Raw genomic sequence first — 21,325 nt, forward strand, 5'->3', positions numbered from 1 at the left:
CCTCCTAGGGGCGCCCGGGTGGCTCAGTCGGTTAAGCGTCCGGCTTCGGCTCAGGTCATGATCGCACGTTCATGTGTTCAAGCCCCGCGTCAGGCTCTGTGCTGACGGCTCGGAGCCTGGAACCTGCTTCCGATTCTGTGTCTCTCTCTCTCTCTCTGCCCCTCCCCGCTCATGCTCTGCCTCTCTCTGTCTCAAAAATAAATAAAACACTAAAAAAAAAAAAATTAAAAAAAAAAAAGAAGACCTTCTACCCTATAGGTCTTTAGAATATGTCAGTTGGCTAAATATCTCTTTGTGTCACAGTGTTTCCCCCAAGTAACTGTGTAACTGTGAGACAAATCACATAACATCTCTGAGACTCAGTTTACAAAGTGAGAAAGTTTAAAGTTTTGGTTTCCAAACATTCTGGTTTAGCAGCAAATTATACATCCTTTTCTTCAATTACATCTAATGCAGAATCCCAGAATGTAAAACACAGATTTGCAAAAAGGTAAAACATATATGGAGAAAAGAGAGCCCTGGTGCCCTGCTGGTGGGGATGTAAATCAATACGGCCACTATAGAAAACACTAGGAGAGCGTTCTCAGAAAATCAAAAATTAGAACTACCATATGATCCAACAATCTCCCTTTTGGGTATGTAGCCAATGGAAATGAAAACAAGATCATGAGAGATCTGCCTTCCCATGTTCACTGCAGCATATCATTCACAGCAGCCAAGAAATGCAAACAACCTAAGTGTATGTCAACAGATGAATAGATAAAGAAGATGTGGTACGTATATACATATGCCTGTCATTTGTGACAACACAGATGGACCTTGAAAGCGTTGTGCTGAGTTAAATAAGTCAGATGGAGAAAGGTAAGTGCTACATAGCATCATTTATATGTGGAATCTAAAAAAACAGAGGCTAGGATGGTGTTTACCAGGGGCTGAGGAGGAGAAGGGGGCACCGTGGAGGAACTGGGGAGATACTGATCAAAGACTACAGACTTTCAGTTATTAAGATAAATAAGTCCCGGGGACCTAATACATAGCACAGTGAGTGTAGTTAATAATGCCGTATATAGTACACCTTAAATTTACACAATGTTCTATGTTGATTATATTCCAGTACAGCTGGGGCAGGGGAAGAGTGTACAAGTGCTCGTTATTCTTACAGATTTTAACACTGAAGTTATATTGAAATAAAGTTACCAAGTTACTCCCCTTTTGGGGGCCCGGGGGGATTCTGTCTTACCTTAATTGCAACTGGATGTATGGTTCCTCCAATTTCAAAGCTTCCCTTTTTAAACATCATGACTGAAGTATTGTTGATGCAAGTTCCTGCCGAGGGATGAAAAGGGCATGGTGACTGTTTTTAAAGGCAGTCTTTTTTTAATGAAATTTAAAAAGAAATTATTTTGATATAAAATAATCTAAAATATTCAAATCCTAGCAAAATTACAGTTTACTCTCATTTCACAAATCAGTCCCTGCCTAAGTAGGTAACGCAACCACTCTAAGCAAGTTTAAAAACAAACTTTTACTCTGTTATTGAATAACAAACTTCTGCACAACCAGTGCAGTTTAATAAAGACCTTTAAAAAATTATGAACAACACCTATTCGAGTTCATTACTCGGAAATGACTTTTAAGATCAAAACGGCACCATGTCTTCCATCAAATGTCGAAAGAAAGCAAGGAATTACTGGCTCGGAGAAGGCCATCCCTTTCCTACAGGACAGTAGAGATCTAGACTAAGAGTGGCACTTCTAGAACAATCCGATGCCTCACATACTTTTGGTGCTGGTTGTTATCAACCATAGTTTGGTAGATAGGTACCCTTCTTACCTTCAGGAAAGATTAATATGGGTAGTTTTTTCTTATCAGCAATGTGTTCTTTTAGTCTGTGAAGAAAAAGAAAGGATCAGAATGCTACCTTTATAAAAATAGAGGTGGGGATCCCTTTTGGTCTTTGCACTGTACTCACACAAATACAATTATATAGCAATAAGAAGTGGAAAAATAAGACATAAGTAAAGGGAAAACCTCAAGATGGTCCCTTTCTAAAAAGCATAAGGTTATCTGTATTATTTTCATTTCTCTTATTTCAACGTGAGCAATTTTGAGGGCTTTCTGCCTTCTCTTAAAGCAGAATGCTAGGCAGTCATGTGACATGCGCTCTAGAGCCCCCATGTCCTAAAGGTTGTGCCCTTCTCCACGTACTTATATTTCCTCATCTGAAAGATGAGAATACTGATCGCTGGACCTATTGGCCATTGAGTATAAAGAAACTCCTTAAATGAGTCAGGCTCAGCTTTGTAATACGTAATACAGATGCCGGAAAGCTGAGAATGATGAAAATTCTTCCAGACTTAGGTCCTGTGTCCCCTGCAGCCAGTCTTAAATTCCCAACTACTCATCAGAAACTGGTAAGACTGAGAGAGGGATTACAGCTCATGTTCGAGTGCTAAATAATCTCCAATTGGGGAATGGTTTCACTCACCTTCAACAGATTTCAACAAGTACTTTTCATTTTACTCTTAAAAGCAAGCCCTACCTTCAAGTTTCTAGAAGCAATAACCAGAGAGCCTACACTTAAAGGCCTCGGGCAAAAAGCTGTTGTTTCCCAACAAAGGCTTCTGTTAGCTCCTCTCCATTGCAAAACCCAGAGATTTATTTCTTCTGTTCCATAAAGGGCATTAGTGCTGTCAGTCTCTTGATGGATTTCAGTGATACCAGACATTCAGCAAACAATGAGCCCTCTCTTTACTCAGCAAACAGTTACCAATTATTTAACTGTCACAGTGGTAATTTTTAATTTTGAAAATTCAGTAACTGGACTATACCTAAACCACAGCAATACAAACATACGGGCCCTCTAATCTCATCCCACACCCCACCCTGACTACAGAACTCAAAGTTTTAAGAGCGTAGCTCAGATAGGTGATTTAGCAAAAAAAGTCAACCACAAATAAAACTCCATATATTCTGGGTTTAATCCTTAGTACTGCTCTGTTCTCTTTGCAGGAAGGCCAGGATTTATCAGATTTTATGTCACCCCAAAGGCTACAGAGCAATGTCTCTGCTTACCTCTTAGTGACCAAGTGTCGATCCTTCATTTCTGAGCGTTCAAACCAGACATGCGGACAAGCCTTCACCATGGCTCTCTGAATAATTCCCATCAATCCACCATGAACCTGGCCAACCTAGAAGTACCATGAGAAAGAAAGAAAAATATAAAAGAAAAGATAGGAAAAGAAAGCTTTTTTCTTTAAGTACCAGTAAGTTCCTATTTCCCACCAAAAGAAAAGATTGGCCTTCTTCTACTGACTGAAGTTCTTAGTCTAATGGCCAGATACAAGCAAAATGTGTTCTTTAGTAGCACCTTTGAATTTTAAGCTACGTTCCTACACTAGTTATATTCTAGCTTTAAAAACTAGAGGTCTTTCAACTTAGTCAAAATAAGGGAAATGCAAATTAAAACTACACTGAAATACCATTTTCTCAATGATCAGACTGACAAGGACTCAAAAGCTTAACAATGCACTTGGAGCCAAGACTATGGAAAATGGCACTCGTACATTGCCTGGGATGGGGGAGATAATAACCACAGAAGAAAATCTGGCAAGATCTGTCAAAACTACATATACATTTATCCTTCAACTCAGTAATCCTACTTCTAGGAATTTACCCTGAAGATATACTTTCAATAAGATGAAAGCACATATGCACGAGAATTTAATTATAATATTATATGTAATAGTAAGATACTGGAATATCTGAATATTCAAACATAAGAAATCAGAGGAATAAACTATGGTCCATACACACAGTAGAGTACCATGTGGCTGGGAAAAGGGCAAGGCTGATTCTATGACTGATAAGGAGTGATTTCTAGGAGATACTGGTTGGGGTTCCGGTTTTGGGGTTTTTTTGGGGTTTTTTTAAATTTAATTTTTTTTTACTTGAGTATAGCTGACATACAGTAGTACCCTAGCTTCAGGTGTATAACATGGTGATTCACCATCTTTATACGTCACACTATGCTCACCACTCAGGTGATATTGTTAAGTGAAAAAACCAAATTGTAAAAAAGCAAATATTATATGCTACATTTTGTGTAAGATAGGAGACATATATATTATATAATCATATATAATATACTATATATCATATTATGTTTATTTCTACAAAAAGAAAAAAGAAATCCAAAGCAGTGAAGCAGGATATTTACAAGGGTGGGAGGGAACAGGGCAGAATGGACATGGGAGGAAGTGACACAGCTGTGAGCATGCCTTTGTTGTTTAACGTTTAGAAACATGCCAACAATAAACAATGATGGGTCTAGAAAACCGAAAGCAAACTGAAACAAATAAATCCAACTGTATTTCGAATGACTAAAAGAACAACACTGAGAAACCTAATGGAGGACCATGGGGAGGGGAAGGGGGAAAGAGAGTTGGGGAGAGAGAGGGACGCAAAACCTAGAGACTATTGAATACTGAAAACGAACTGAGGGTTGAGGGGGGAGGGCGAGGGGGAAGAGGTGATGGTATTGGAGGAGGGCACTTGTGGGGAAGAGCCCTGGGTGTTATATGGAAACCAATTTGACAATAAACTATTAAAAAGAAAAAAGAGCAATACTGAAAGAAGGAGAAAAAAAATCTAAGAAATGTACAAAGACGGTATTTGACCACACACTCTCCACCTTGGGAAAAACTGCAAAATACTCTGACTTTTTTTACAACATTTGTTTTGTAGTAAAACAGGTGAAGCAATTTTGAAACAATTCTAGATGTACTGTAGGATTGAGAAAAGAGGTAAATATGTTGATACTGTTGGCCGCCAGGGTATTCACTATGAAATAAAGGGAGATACAATTATGGATTGGGGGGAGCAAGAAAGAACCCTACAAAGTGCATGAATTAATGGGTACAGACTCAAATTTCCAATATTATATTAGTATTAGAAATAAACATTAATACAAATATATTAAAAATATAAATAATTTACATACATTTTTTATGTAGAGAGAGAAAAAGCCAGTGCATGATACAGCATATAGGGCAAAACACTACCAATAGGTAAATGTGAATAAGGGGTTCATGGATGTTCTACATACCATTTTATTATTACAATTTCTCTATAACTCAGAAAATATTTCTAAAATTTTTTAAAAAGTAAGAGGTCTTTGTTTAGGAGAAAAAAAAAGACTTTACACAATTCTGAGGCCCTCCATCACAAATGAGTTTTATTCAACTTTTTGTTTACTGGGACACAGAAGGAATATTGTCCCAGAAACACAAAATCATAATTAGGCAATTTGGTTAAAAATATCTAAACCTCTGCTGCTTTATCTATAACAAAATCTCAGCCTTAATTACAGAGAAGGTCACAAATAATACAGAGAAAGTACTTGTCCACATAAATGCAAGGAATTATCATATATACCCAGAACTGTACTGGTGTCTACCAAAGATTGTCAACATAAGGGTCCCTGCATGGGCTTTCTGGGAATCCATAAATACCTTGAAATTATGCACAAATCTGTGCTTCTATGATGCACATGTATGTCATTGTTTTTCTTAAAGAAAGACACATAACTATTAACTGATTCCTAACCTAAAAAAGGTTAAGAACTGCTAATTCCATAAGTCCTTTCCTAGAGGTAGTTAAAGTTTTCTTGGATTTAGAACAAGCTCCACAACTTAGAGATTATGTGGTTCCAGAGGGCACCTTGGGTGTCTCAGTTAAGCATCTGACTTTGGCTCAAGCCATGATCTCTCTGTTCCTTAGTTTGAGCTCTGCATCGGGCTCTCTGCTGTCAGCACAGAGCCTGCTTGAGATCCTCTGTCCCCCCCCTCAAAAATAAATAAACATTAAAAAAATGTGGTTGCACAAGAATTGTATATCTGAACTTACATTTTAGATAAATTAAATACCTGGCAATAAATTAGGAGTTGTCACAAAGGCCTTCAAAACCCTCTCAATGACTGAGAAAGGCAATGTGTTATATACATATTTGTCTTTCTTGTCTGATCGTCATTAGAAAGTCTAATTGTATATGACTCCCTGAAGGAAGACAGAACTAATTGGCTGGTAAGGGACTTGCACAGCTCTAAGGAGAAAGACTTGAACATCTTGAAGTGTTATTGAACATTGCAGGGATTTCTTTAGAAGCAACCTGAAATCAACTTTGTGAAGTCCTATCAAGCTCATGTGTGTCTATATTTCAGGGAGCTAAATTTTTTACTATCTTTTAAAAAAATTTTTTTACTATCTATTTTTTAAGAAATAAATGGATTAATCCATTTATTTATTTTTATTTTTTAAAGATTTTTTTTTTTAAGTAATCTCTATACCCAAGGTGGGCCTGGAATTTATAACCCAGAGATCAAGAGTCTCATACTCCACCAACTGAGCCAGCCAGGTGCCCTGAATCTTCTATGGCTATTTTCTTTCTTTTTCTTGCCCCATATAGTCCTCATTTAATGCATTATATAACTTAGACAGCTCCTGTGGTATAACCCAGTCACTTTCTAATAGAAAACTTTCTAATTTGTGCCAAAATAAATTAAAAGTCTGAACAATCCACAAAACAGGCAATTACTTGACCTATTAACGAGCTGCCCTTACCATAGCATAGCATCCATCTGTTGTCAAGATCAAAACATCTATTGGGGAAGTATGGTTGGCCACACAGATGCCTCCCTTCTGCGGTCGGTACTGTCTGCAATGACAAACAGTAGTAAAAAACTATGCCCTGGAAAAGAGTCCCTATTTTGCGGCATGTAGAGATTCATCCTATTTTGCTTTAAAAAGTACATTAAAAATATACTTTCAAAGTATATAGGCCCATTGTAAAAAAGGTTATCTCTCGGCAACATTATGGGAGTGGAGTAAGAGTATAGAAGGGGCCCGTGACTTTCCTTTTATGTATATTTACATTATTTGTTTGTAATGATCATATTTCCTTGTATAATGAAAACGTATAATGTAATTCAAACTATTAGTTTGAATTACAAAGATTCCACAACTTTAATGTTGTGATACATAAGTTTCACATATTTTATCGTAAGTATTCTCATATTATTCCACTCTGTGAAAGCATCACTTTTAGTAGTGTCACAATGACCCAAAGAGTAAATTTACTAGAGTTTCCTCCTTCTTCTCCCCCCAAAGCAAATGCTGGTAAACCTCTCTGCCTGAGGGTCAGATAATAAATATTTTAGGTTATGCAAGTCAGCCAATCCCTTTCAAAACCACTGGATTCTGCTGTTTGGGCACAAAGGCAGTCACAGACAATATATAAATGAATAAGCATGGCTGTGTCTCAATAAAACTTTATTTACAAAACATGGGCAGCAGGCCACAATTGGCCTCCAGGCCCATAGTTTGCTGACTTTGTCTTAAAGTTCAACCAGTATTTGACACTAATGAAGCAAAGTAGTTGTTGTTGGCCCTATATAAAGAAGAAAGAGAACCAAATGCATAACAACTTTAGCATGTTTTCTTTAAAATCAGAAGTAATTCTCTATATAGTAAGTTACGAATTCTCTATGAAGTTAGAGCACCTTTTCTGTAGATAGTATCTCTTCTGATCACAGTTCTATCAAAGCATCTTCTTCTACTTTTCACCCTAAAACTCACAGCTCAAATGCAGAATCACGTAATTTTAGAAACTTAAAGGGTCTCTTAATGTTGGTGATACATGGTAAAGCCAAATGAGAAAATGTTTCCCTTCTACAAAGAGACAGAAAGACCCAGTCAGGGAAAAAAAAAAAAAAAAAAAAAAGGAGAGAGAAGCTTGTCCAAAAACTTTTAAAACAATTAGGTTAAATGTAAAAAAAATAGAACTGAGTTAACAGAAACGTAACCAAAACAATAAAAATTACTTCAGTCAGCTAACAAGTTCAACAAGTTCAGTTAGCTACCACTACCCTCTATCATTAGGAGTGAGGGAAGGGAAGGGAAGCAAAGTGTGGGGGTTCTATCTCAGGGCTCAGTTACCTGAATTCAGAAGCGGCAGGACTGAGACTAGAAACCAGGCCTCACGACTCAGAGACCAGCCCTCTTCCTCCACACTACAGGCCTCTCAACTTCATGGCTTTATGTATCAACAGACCCAGTTCAAAACCCGACTCTGCTGCGCACGGGTCATGTGACCCTAGACAACCAATCCCAGGGCTCCCAGCTGTTCACCTGTAAAACATGACAGGAGTGCCCCTCTCATCGAATGACCTATGAGACTTGGGCCTGGCTGTACACCATAAATGCCCAACTGTTTTTTAATGTGTTTTTATTGTTATTTTTGAGAGGTGCATGAGGAGGAACAGAGAGTCTTACACGGGGCTCAGACTCATGAACCGTGAAGATCATGACCTGAGCCAAAGTTGGACGCTTAACCGACTGAGCCACCCAGGTGCCCCTGCCCAATTATTGTCAATACATGTTTATTATTATGATCCCTCTGCAAATGGATGGCTTTTTAAAAGTTTTTCGGGGGGCGCCTGGGTGGCTCAGTCGGTTAAGCGTCTGGCTTCAGCTCAGGTCATGATCTCAGGGCTCATGGGTTTGAGCCCCGCATTGGACTCTGTGCTGACAGCTAGCTCAGAGCCTGGAGCCTGCTTCAGATTCTGTGTCTCCCTCTCTCTCTCTGACCTTCCCCTGCTCACTCTGTCTCTCTCTGTCTCTCAAAAATAAATAAAAACATTTTTAAAAGTTTTTTTAAATAAAAATAAAAATAAAGGTTTTTCGGGCAAAACTGTTATGTCAGTGACACTCTAAGCAGCCAGAATGAACATACTGGAAGGACTCTCATTTCACCTGCTTCCTCCACCCACGACTGTCAGTCACAGGCTGGACTTACTGAACAGAGAGGCAGAAGGAAGCCCGCACGCACTCACTTGTTATGGTAATGAATGGTACCAGAGAGGGCGCGCACACAGATCCGGCAGCAAGTCAGGTGAACCAGCTCGCTCAGCCAGTTTTTGAGGCTGAAAGAAAGAGAAAACATTTTATGGTGCAGTTCTGGGCATTCCTAAGAAACAATACAGTAAAAGTTTCAATGTGCCCGTCACAGCAGCATACTGTTCTCAAAACACAAGCACAGTTCAAGTCTTAAAGTCTCACTGACGCAATTAGGACAAAACTCTAAGGGAAAATGGCTCCCGCCCTACTCGACTGTCATGATAAATGCCCGACCAGGATAAGCCGAAGCTTCTCTAGTCTCAGCCTGATACGCCTGTGACCAGATGATAACACTCTCGTGGTTTCCTTGAGCCCCTCACTCTATTTTCCTTTCTTCATTTCCCTTTTGAGAAACAATTTCTTACAATTTATATGAAAATGTGATGGCAAATCAGATGAAGGCTGTGAATACAAAGTAAGCAAAATTTTAGTAAGTGTGACAGGGCCATAAATGTGATGCAATACGTAGGAATCAAATATTTGATTTTGTGTGTGTGTGGATAAGGCCAACAAAAGGGACAATCCTATTTATGGCCATGTGGAAGTAAACATTTCACCTGCCGTCTGGAAGCTGCCCAACCAGTGTCGTTCCCAATACCAACAAACTGATCCCAATGAAAGCCAAGGTAACCCTGAAAAAGAAAAGAGAAGGTAATGCGAAAGTTAGGTGAAGAGTAGCAGTAAAGGGAAATAACCTAAACATTCATAAATAATGAAACTGTAAGTAAGTGGTGAAACATTTACGGCACTGCCAGTAAAAGAATCAGGTAAATCTATAGATTCCGACATGGGAGAATGGTCCTTGGTACTTTTGAGAGAAAGAAAGCAAAATTAGTTTCAAAATAATATGTAGAGTATGATAACCATTTTCAAAACAACAGCAAGCATATAACTAATTGATAGATGTGTAGCAGAGGCCTGGAAATGTATTTATAAAACTATCAAATTCAATCTATGTAATCACCAAAGGGCAAGTGGGTTAATGAAAAGAATAAATTTAAAGCCTTGCCTTTTTTCTTTCCAGGATTATTTTAATTTTTAAAAATATATTCATATTAACTAACTAAACTAAAAAGTTTTATATTGTATAAAGGAGTCATGTCAGGTTGAAAGGAGTTATCCTATTTTGTGCAGGATACATTAGTGGGCAGAGTATGGTTGTAAAAGAAAATGTTTTCCAAAAGTCTAAGAACTTGTTTTCCTGTGGTTTTTTTTCATGATGGAGGGAGGTACAATTCAAATTTTTCCCAAGGGAATGGAAAATTTATAGCAAATAACAAAAAAAGCTCTTTCATACTAACACCAAATTATATCGGCATGCAGAAACTCTTTAATGCAAATCTTCGTCCCTTTGTATGTTGGTGGTAACTCAGAAATTAGCAACAAGGTGACTAACAATACCTCTCATCTCCACATCTCATTTTTGAAAAGTGCTTTTAATTTACATTCTAATCACTTCAAAAAGAATATAGTCATTTTTAGAGATATAAGTAGAATTAACCCAAAAAGAACTGAGATTTAAAATCTTTCAAAATAAGGGGGGCTGCCTTATAAACACCTTCTTAAGGTGTTAAACTTTGTGGAAGTCTTGGTTTAAGATCTTTTGACAGAACAATTTGAAGGTCAGATTCTGTTTTCTTTTGATGCCATATTTTCATGCCAGCCACTAATGTTTAATCTCACCCACTAAGTATGCCCAAGGTTTCTTTTTAATGTTTATTTTATTTTTGAGAGAGAGAGAGACAGAGTGCAAACAGGGAACGAACAGAGAGAGGGGGAGACACAGAATCTGAAGCAAGGCTCCAGGCTCTGAGCTGTCATCACAGAGCCTGATGTGGGGATCAAACTCACGAATCACTAGTTCATGACCTGAGCTGAAGTCGGAGGCTTAACTGACTGAGCCCCCCAGGCGCCCCTGCAAAAGTTTTAAAATAACGTTTTGCTATCCTTCCGTAATGACAGTCATTTGTTCCTACACATTAAATCAGAAGGGTCTTACATTTTAATATGTTTCACAAGTGGGTTCAAAACTATTGTGAAAGCTTTTACTTGTTAAATGAACAGGCCAAAAATTCTGTTTTCCAGTTTAGGTGAGCCAACACGAAAGTGCTCATAGATGACACAGGTTTTCAGCCACAATCTGTTTTTTTATAAGAGTTTCACTGAGATACAATTTACATATCATACAATTTATCCCTTAAAAGGGTTTGATGGTTTGGGGCATATTCACAGAGTTGTGCAACCATCAACACAATCAATTTTAGCACAATCTGCTTTTTCAGTGTTCACTTTGTAGCAACAGCTCGTCTTCTAAAGCATTTACAGAGCAATTCTTTCACACTGATAATGTACTAGGAGTAGGAGTCTCACTTCTACCATTGGGTGCTTACATTACTGGATTATCCTACATCCGTGGTTTCTTCGCAAGAATCTTTTATGTTATTGCTTTAGTTTGTGAGTGTTACTTAAATCTAACTAGATAACAATCATAATTCCATCCGCTGGCACCCAGAGCAGCTAAAAGCTAACCAACAAAGGAGAGCATCTCAAACATTCTGTGTGGCAAAATCCTTTATCACATTGCCTTGGATACAATGCCTGACTCATGGGCCAAGTGGAGACAGAAGAGCTAATCTATATACTCAACTTTACCGAAGTTTCATTCCTTTTTAAGAATAGGAACAGAATAGGGGCGCCTAGGTGGCTCAGTCGGTTAAACATCTGATTTCGGCTCAGGTCATGATCTTGCGGTGAGTTAGAGCCCTGCATTGGGCTCTGTGCTGACAGCTCAGAACCTGGAGCCTGCTTTGAATTCTGTGTCCCCTCCCCTTCCTTTCTACGCCTCCCCTACTCATGCTCTGTCTCTCAAAAATAAGTAAATGTTAAAAAAAATTTTAAAGAAAAATAATAAAAACAGAATAAAGGGAAGCTCTAACTATAAATAGACTAGATATCTCTAATAAATAAGAGCTTAGATATTTCCTTCATGTATACATGAACCCCAGCTTGGGAATACTGGCTTAAGGTTCAAGGAAAATTAGATGTGAAACCCTGAATTTCACTTTGTTATCACAATTGAAATGATTCCCAAAAGACAAACCGTGCCCCGACTGGCAACATAGGCACACATGTGCACACACACGAGCGCACACACACACACACACAACAACAGAAAGAGCTTAGAAATGTGCCTTTGCCTATACTTAAGCAATCTCTTCCCTTGTAATAGACTTATTACAGGCCTAATGAGGCAAGTGTAGGCCGCCCAAGGGATGGCAAAAAGGTTTCAACTCATGTGTCCATTTAAGGTGGTGACAGCAACTGCCTGGACAGCTCTACTGAGAGGATGCCAAGGCTGTGTCAAGGAAAGTAAGCAAGACATCCATAGCAATACTGGGACTGGTACACGTGCCTACCGCCTGCCATCGCCATGCTGAGCACCTCTTGGACACTTGCGCTTCTTCCCACTACGCAGTGTCACTTCTGCTAATCTTAAGTTCCACACTGTGGTTCCAGTAAATTGGACATGAAGGTACACCCTCCTCAGTGAGCATTCAAACTTAGAATCAGAAGGGGACACAGGTGGGGAACTTTTAATAAGAAAAGTGAGGGGCACCGGGTGGCCCTGTTGGCTAAGCGTCTGACCCTTGATTTTGGCTCAGATCATGATTTCACAGTTCATAGGTTCAAGCTCTGTGCTGACAGCATGGGGCCTACTTAAGATTCTCTCTCTCCGTCCCTCTCTGCCCCTCCCTCCTCAAAAAAGAAAGAAGAAAGAAAGAAAGAAAGAAAGAAAGAAAGAAAGAAAGAAAGAAAGAAAGAAAGAAAGAAAGAAAGAAAGAAAGAAAGAAGGAAAGAGAGAAGGAAAGAGAGGAAGAAAGAAAGAGAGGGGAAGAAAGGGAGGAAGGAAAGAGAGAGAAGAAGAAAGAAAAAGGAAGGAAAGAGAGAGGAAGGAAGGAGGAAAGGACGGAAGGAAGGAGGAAAGGAAGGAAGGAAGGAAGAAAGTAGTCATAATGGAAATGGATGGAACAGATTCAGTCTTCCAAATGGCTCTCTCCCTTGTGGTAACCACCCTCAGACATTTTTTTCTCTCCTGGGCAACTGTGAACAGCTACAGACCCACAAAGAAAGGCAGTTATAGTTTGGCTGACACTCTGGTGAATGTAAAACTATAAATCCTCTCTCTTCTTTTTTCTACTTCCCTTTTCCGTCCATCCTTAAATTATTTATGACTGAAAGAATATCATGGATCCGGATTGATATACAGTGGATTCTGAATAACACCTCATTTGGGGAAAAATGTGACAGGAGAATAGATACTTAACAGGTTTCTGAGGAGGTCACATTTGGTGGTGTTTTGCAGGTGTGAAGGGGAGGATTGGGGCTGTAATACTCTCCTGGGACCATTATATACATGATTTAAAAAGAAAACTGAGCCAATTATACCATCAAATTACTGGGCAGGAGACATACCTCAGGGGTAGGAGGACACAGTAGCGTACTAGGACGCCCAGCACCCACACCATGGTGAGCCGCAGACTGATGTAATGGAAATTTACATTGGTCCTAGTGAGGAGATTCCATGACACTAGCTCCTCTGAGGAGAACCTCTGGGTCACTTCATCTTCCACAATGGCTTCCAAGCCCTTCTTGGAGAAATAAAACACGTCAGAGAGCTCAAAGTCCCTTCCTCGCAGACCAGAGAGCCCTTTTTCCATGGGTGACTCATCTCTTTGGATAATACCTTAAAAGAAAGCATCAGGAAATGAGAAAATGCCATAAGACACAAGAACAGACCAATGAGGCAACTCTGTACAGAAGACAAGTAAACAAATTTAATGGGTAACATGAAGCAGATTTCAAAAATTAAAGACAAGCAACTGCAGTGGGAAAAGAGGTGAAATCACTGAGTCGGCATAAAATGGCCTCTACCAAATGACTTCAATTCACTAGAGAGAAATTTTGGTCCTCAATAGCCTTTTTCTTGTTGCATTTCCTCCCTACACACCATCAGTGAACAAACTCTCCACTATAGAACTAGACTGTGTAAAAATAAAACCTTCCGTTTTCCCCTGATAAAAACCATAAAACCAAAAAGCAGGCAAAGTAGCAAAAGGTATTTAGCACAAATGGCAAAGGGCTGATGTTTTTAATATGCAAAAATTATTTAATAAGAAAATCAGTCTCCTGTGAAAAAGTAAGCAAAGTTCATGAACTGAATTCATGAAACATTAATAGTTAATAAATATGTGAAAACCTCTAACTAGCAATCAAAGAAATGTGAACTAGACGAAGATTGGCCTATTTACATCATCAAATCATCACCATTTTGGTTTAATGATAAAATTCAATGACAGAAATGATGTAACTCGTATTTTCATACTCAGTTTGTGTGAGCCAGAACTAGTAGCCACTTTGTCAAAATCTCTTTTGCATGAAGAGGCTAAAAATAGGTTTGCTGATGATTCAACAATTCTGATTTTAGTAAGCTATCATAAGAAAATAATCAGAAACATAGGCAAGAGTGCTCGCTGTAGCATTTTCCATTATAATCGATCCAAACAATGAGATATAATGCATCTAATAAATACCCTAGTTAATAAATACTCTAATGTTAAGTGAATAAAGGCAAGATCTAAAACGATAGTCCGATCCAACGCTATGAAATATATATGCATAGAAAAAATGTCAAGAAGCCCACATTCCGCAGTTGCTTCTGGGCAATACAATTAGATTTTTCTCCTTAAACAGTAATTGTAGTTCCCATAAAGAAAAAATGCAAAGATTTTTTAAGTAGCATAAATTCTGTAAATTGAAAAAATGACTACTGTTACCCAGTTCTAACTACTAAGTTAGAGTCAGAGATGAGATCTTTGAATAAAGAGTAGTTAAACACACAGGGACACGACCTTCGACCTTCGGATGGCCCCTCTGGGGTGTGTCTTAAAGGAATTTGTCTCCTAAAGTGGAAAAGTCTTTTCTTTTGAGATGGAGATTAAGATGTTAAATTCCCTGAAAGAAGATCCCTTTTGATGGTCTCACTTTCCAGTTTACTGTGAAACCGAAGAGGAGAGTGGCGAGTGCTGTAGTACCTAACCCCTGGAGAGCAGGTACCTGCATCCATAGATGAGAGGGGATGTATCACTTTTTTAAAGGAATGGAAGCATAAGGCACTGGAGTGGAAACTAAAGAGGATCTGGAATCCAAAGTCAAGTTCTATTTAGGACAAAAACAGCTCTATGACTACATAATAGACAACTCACCTAACTTGGTGTCCTCCTTTTATAAATAGGGGATGGGAAAAGTTTTAGCTTCCTTACAGGACTAAAGTTACATGATTCTACTTTGGTGCTTTTGGGGTAGTTTTTCTTTGTTTTTTTTTGTTTTTTTTTTTGTTTTGTTTTGTTTTGTTTTGTTTTGCCAATGTGCAAAGCTAATACCTAATCACCTTAAGAATTAGAGAGCAATAAAGCAAGTTCTTGGGTGATTAGATTATCTTTTCCAGCCATTAGGTCTAAGTGGTTTAACCTTTCTTCACCATCTCTGAAAAGGATTTGATTCCTATTAGAGGATGAACCAAGACAGGGTCACTAGTGAATTATCCTCTTGCTCTGTGAACACCGCAATACCACTCAGACCAGCTTACTCAATCCACATACTGACCAACATTTAGCCAGGCAACAATTTCATTATTTAGCAATATACAGGGGTTCTGTGGGTTTCCTTTTTTTTTTTTTTCTTTTTCTTTTTTGTTAAGCCTAGAAGGTTAGGGAGAACAAGCTATTCAGCAAATCTCAGAATGAAACACACTGGAGACAAGTGGACAGCTCTTCTAAACAGAACGTGTTTTGGAGGGGCCAGAGATAAGAATGCAAGTTTGAATTGCCTCATTACTTATCTGATCCAGGAGAGAAGAGATCTACACAGGAGCCAGCCCCCAGCCCGTATCCACTTGATATGCAAGATTCTCTCTGCCCCCTGACCTACTTAATTCTGTGTAGCTCAAATAAAATATACCTCAATTTTATATTTTTGTTAAGACTTTTTTTTATGTTTAGTCATTTATTTTTGAGAGAGAGAGAGAGCACAGGTAGGGGAGGGACAGTGAGAGAGGGAGACACAGAATCTGAAGTAGACTCCAGGCTCTAAGCTGTCAGCTCAGAGCCCAACATGGGGCTCAAACCCACAAACTGAACTGTTAAGATCATGACCTGAGCCGAAGTCGGATGCTTAACCGACTGAGCCACCCAGGCGCCCCTTGTTAAGTCTCTTTCAAAATTATTTGAGTGACTATAATGCATCTAACTGACGAAGGATTAATTTCAGAATATAGTTAAGACATAAAAGGGGCGCCTGAGTGGTTCAGTCAGTTAGCGTCGGACTCTTGGTTTCGGGTCAGATCACAATCTCACAGTTTGTGGGTTTGAGCCCTGCATCAGACTCAGAGCTGACAGCTCAGAGCCTGCTTGGGATTTTCTCTCTCTCCCTCTCTTTCTCTGCCCCTCCCCCACTTGTGCTCTTTGTCTCTCAAAATAAATAAATACATAAACTTAAAAAAAAGACATACAAAACATAGTAAGTGAAAGTTTCATAAAAACAATTCATAAAAAGAGTAAGACTTAATGGCTACATATTTTAAAAGATGTTCAGCTCCACTAGAAGCAGAGAAATGCAAACAAAAACCACAATGAGATACTATTTCATACCCATAAAGATTAATACAAATTTTAAATTGAATAGTATTAAGTGTTGGTGAAAATTTGGCAAACAATTTGGTACCACCTAGTAAATTAAAAGAAATTCGTAGCCCAAGACCCAACAATTCTCCTTCCAGGTATACCTCAGAAATTTCAAATATATAGAAAAGTTGCAACAATAGTTCACTTTACCCAGATTCATAAATTGCTGACATTTTGTCACATTTGCTTTATTGTTCTATCTCTAGATGTATAAAATGTTACTTTTTTCTGCACCATTTGAGAATAAATTGCAGGCATCATGCCCTTTACCCCTAAATATTTCAGCATTGATTTCCTCAAGACATGAAGTTCTACTTTTTTAACCACAGTACAACTGTCAAAACCAGTAAAGTGGACACTACCATGATACCATCATCAAATGTACAGCCCTTTTCGAATTTTGACAATGGTCCCATTAAGATCCTTCGTATCATTTTTTCTGGCCCAGGATTCAACCAAGGACCATATATGATATTTACATGTCATCTCTGTAGTGTCCTAATGATCTGAAAAAGTTCCTCAGCCTTTGTTCTTTTGAGATACCGACATTTTTAAGAGTACAAACCATTTATTTTGTAGAATGCCTCAATCTGGATTAATCTGATGTCTTCTCATGGTTAGAGGCATGTTGGACACTTGAGGGAGGAATACCATGTGAATGATGCATCCTCCACGTATCACACTGGGAACATGTGACGTCTGTCCCGCAGTTAATGACTTTTTCCTTTGATCACTTGGTTTAAGACAGTTACTACCAGGTTTTTCCACTATAAAGTTACTATTTTTCTTTTTTTGATTAGTAAGTGGAGAATTATTATCTGTAAATATGTATAAAGGAGAGATACTTCGGGACTATGGAAATATCCTGCTCTTCAAACCTTCACCCAATGGTATTAGCAGCTATTGGTGGTCCTTCCTGAATAAATTGGTACTATGTTGTTGGGAGCCATTCTGAACTCTGCTGGAGCTGGACTCTGCTGGACTCTAAAATGGTATTTTCTCACTCCTTCCACGTGTATTATCTGGCATCCCACCTGAAAGAAGAGCTTTCCCTCATACTCTAGAGAGATTCTTATAAAATTTTGCAAAGCCGACATATATAAGAACACTTTGCCACATTGTTTTCAATAGCAAAATGGTAGAATCAATCTAAAAGTAATTAGATAGATAGCAGTATATACCCAAATCAAATCATTATGTTGTATGCCTAAAACTTAGCAGGTGTGTTCATTATACCTCAATAAAAATAAATACTAAATGGCAGCTCATATAAAAAAGAGATGGATACACACAGTGTATATGATGCAAGAGCTGACAGAAATTAACTAGAACAATTATCCCCTTAGGTAATTTGCAAACATCAGCAGGAACAAACAATTCAGAATGATATGTAGAAGGTGATATTTTTATAGAGCTCAAATAAGGCAAAACAATAAATACTATGTATTGTTTAAGGATATACACATGTACAGGGGGAATATGAAAATATGCATAAAAAATAATAAACATGAAAATCAGAGTAGTAGGTTCAGGGGTAGACAGGGGAATGGAATCAGGGAGGGACAGACCGGAGAACTTGATTGTTTCTGTCAAGATTTATTTATTAAACTAACTAGTAGCTATATATGTGCTATACCCCCCCAAAAGTTACATGAAACTGACAATTGTCCTAAGATAAAGATCTATATTATAAGAAAGCAAGTACCAGCTTAGAAGCTCTTTAATAAGGCACAAAATCTGAAAATGGGTATTATTTTAAAATTAGATGTCAAAAGCAGCACTACTGAATACATAATATTACTTCCTTCCTGAATTATATTGACTATTGATGGTCAGAAACACTGATTCAATTTACCCTAGGTATATCTTCTAAGAGAAAAATATATTTAATTCAATCAACACATAGGGGACACTTATTCTGTATCAGGCATCAAAGTACACATTAGAAAGAAAAAGAGAAGATATTTCTTTTGGCACCAAGAAATGATTGTAAATAGACTAAAAGTCTTCAAAATATCGATAAAAGTATGTATCAGATTTAACTAGCACAGACACAATTTTGATATCAATTATGATAATAAATGTCATTAAGGAAACCTAGTTATCACCAACAAATTAGTTCTGATCCTTCAAGATCCTTCTTAAATTGATGAGACCATGACTCTAGGAAATATTTCCTTTTGTTTCATAAATCAACTTCAAAACAGTAAGGCCATAAACATTTGAACTTTGTCCTAATCCTGAATGCTCTGGGCAACCCAACAAGGTTCATGTTTGGATGAAAATAAAATGAAAAAAACTATATCTAATGCAAGAGATTAATTGCATAAGTTGCCCTGTGCCCTGTGCCCTTAGCAAGTCATGGTACATAAATAATCAGCTATGAAAGGCCTGCTAAAAGAAATGGAGGCTAAAGTTAAAACCATCTCAAATATAATTAACTGCAAATTAGCTGAGTGAACTCTTGGAATGACTGTCCATTTATAAATCACAGTAGTTTTTCAATCCTCCAGTTGTAAAGCATGTTTCTAGGTCAGCAATTAGGGAAAATTAGGACCCACTGAGGACCAAAAGAGTATACAATGGGCTTTATACAGAGAAGGTGATCTTTAACCTATGAATGGGCTATATTCCAAAAGTCAGAAGCTCAGAGTTCAAAACATACTCTCACCTGGAAACTTGAACTGAATTAGTCTGTTTGAGCTAGAATGCTATCCAATCATAAGCTCAACCAACCCCCAAACATAGGTGATCATGTAGTAGTAATACCATGAAGCAGAAATCTCTTTAGCACTGCTTCTACCAGAAATGTTTAAATTAAACCTGGTTTAGGGGCACCTGGGTGGCTCAGTCAGTTAAGCATCCAACTTCAGCTCAGGTCATGATCTCACTGTTTCTGAGTTCAAGCCCCTCTTTGGGCTCGGTGCTCCAGCCTGAAGCCTACTCGGGATTCTGTATCTGTCTCTCTCTCTCTGCCCCTCCCCTGCTCACACTCACCCATTCTCTCTCTCTCAAAAATAAGTAAGCATGAAAAAAATTATTTATATTTGAGAGAGAGACACACAGAGAGACAGAGAGAGAGCACAAACAGGGGAGGGGCAAAGAAGGAGACACAGAATCTGAAGCAGGCTCCAGGCTCTGAGCTGTCAGCACAGAGCCTGACACAGGGCTCCACCCCACTTGCTGTGAGATCATGACCTGAGCCAAAGTTGGACACTTAGCCGACTAAGCCACCCAGGCACTCCACCCCCCCCCAAAATTTTCTTAATAAAATAAAATTAAATCTGGTTTGGAATCAACAAAAATATACTTCCTTGTTCTGTAGTGACTTAGAAGGGACATTGGGGAACTTTCAAACATACTGGTAATGTTCTTTTCTTTGATCTAAATGAGAGTTGCGTAAGTTCACTTTGGGAAATTAATTAAGTTGTACATTTATAATTTTACACTCCTGCCTAGGTATGTTAGTTTCAACTTAAAAATTTTTTACTTATGATCTGCTGTACAATGTTGACTATATTTAACAATACTGTATTATACACTTAAAAATATGTTAAAAGGATAGATCTCATGGTAAGTGTTCTTACCACGGTTTTAAAAAAAAAAAGAAGAATTGGGGGCATCTGGGTGGCTCAGTTGGTTAAGCATCCGACTCTTGATTTCAGCTCAGGTCATGATCTCATGGTTCATTTATAATCCACAGTAGTTTTTCTGTCCCCAGCTGCATTGCACTGGCAGTGCAGAGCCTACATGGGAGTCTCTCTCTCCCTCTCTCTCTGCCCCTCCCCTGCTTGCATGCCCTCTTTCTCTCTCTCTCTATCCCAAAATAAATAAACATTAAAAAATTTAACAATAAAAAATAAATTAAAAAAAGAAGAATTGAAGGAGGCAGTATCTGTGAATCCCGTTTCAGTGATTTATCCACTAAATCTACTAGATCAGAGTAAACTACTTGTCTAGATTAAGTGCATGTGGTTGGAGTTGGGGGTGGGGTGGACCCCTGCTGCTGGCTTTAAAGTACAAAAACATGCAATGTCAAGCTCAAGGGAACAAGACCCACATTCAAGCAATCACTTAGACTTAAAGACCGAAAGGTCTTTAGACAATTCTCACAAGTAAGGGCCTCGGACGGACCCTCCGACCACCAATCTCTGTCCTCATTCTTTTCCATCAGTCATCATACATATTAAAACATCCATCAGCACATCAACTAAACAGCCACCTAGCTGTACACATTTCCAGCCCTCTCTTTGTCACCTTCTTCACGAAGGTGAAGGCTAAGCTACAAGGCTAAGCTCTAGATACACCCTGTGCGAAAACTTCCCTGGGCCTACAGTCAGGTTGTAATTTCTGTAATTTACATAATTAGGTGATTTGACTACGCTTATTTCACAGTAAATCCTTTGTGTTCCTGATGACCCCCACTGTCCTTCCTAAGTGATTTTTAGACATACTGTTTATTATTACTAATTTATTTATTTTTTAATTATTATTACTAATTTAGGTAACAGTGGTGTCAGAATTGTTTTTTAAAAAGTCAATGTTTTGAGATGTGTATACTGAAGTACTTAAAGGTGCAATGGCATATTCTCTGGCTTTAGTTTTAAACTACTTCCATAAAAGGACACATT

General features: G+C 38.3%; 1 protein-coding gene across 6 annotated transcripts in view; it reads right to left on the bottom strand.

Annotated features, from left to right (window-relative positions):
• GPAT3 (glycerol-3-phosphate acyltransferase 3) overlaps nt 1–21,325 on the bottom strand; it is a 58,999-nt gene that overhangs the window by 7,445 nt on the left and 30,229 nt on the right. For 3 of the 6 annotated variants that reach the window (XM_029943855.1, XM_029943839.1, XM_029943847.1), the window contains exons 2-8: nt 13,429–13,601; nt 9,513–9,587; nt 8,892–8,981; nt 6,622–6,715; nt 3,076–3,191; nt 1,834–1,889; nt 1,241–1,326 (exon numbers count right to left, since the gene is read on the bottom strand). In XM_029943855.1, the coding sequence (XP_029799715.1) occupies nt 1,241–1,326; nt 1,834–1,889; nt 3,076–3,191; nt 6,622–6,715; nt 8,892–8,981; nt 9,513–9,587; nt 13,429–13,481 (570 nt within the window). In that variant the 5' untranslated portion in view covers nt 13,482–13,601. Of the gene's footprint in view, nt 1–1,240; nt 1,327–1,833; nt 1,890–3,075; nt 3,192–6,621; nt 6,716–8,891; nt 8,982–9,512; nt 9,588–13,428; nt 13,700–17,259; nt 17,278–21,325 lie in introns of those variants that run through there. The other 3 variants (XM_029943819.1, XM_029943828.1, XM_029943834.1) reach the window with 2 other exon arrangements.

Source organism: Suricata suricatta, chromosome 1, assembly GCF_006229205.1.
Source record: "Suricata suricatta isolate VVHF042 chromosome 1, meerkat_22Aug2017_6uvM2_HiC, whole genome shotgun sequence".
In the NCBI taxonomy this organism is placed as follows: domain Eukaryota; kingdom Metazoa; phylum Chordata; class Mammalia; order Carnivora; family Herpestidae; genus Suricata; species Suricata suricatta.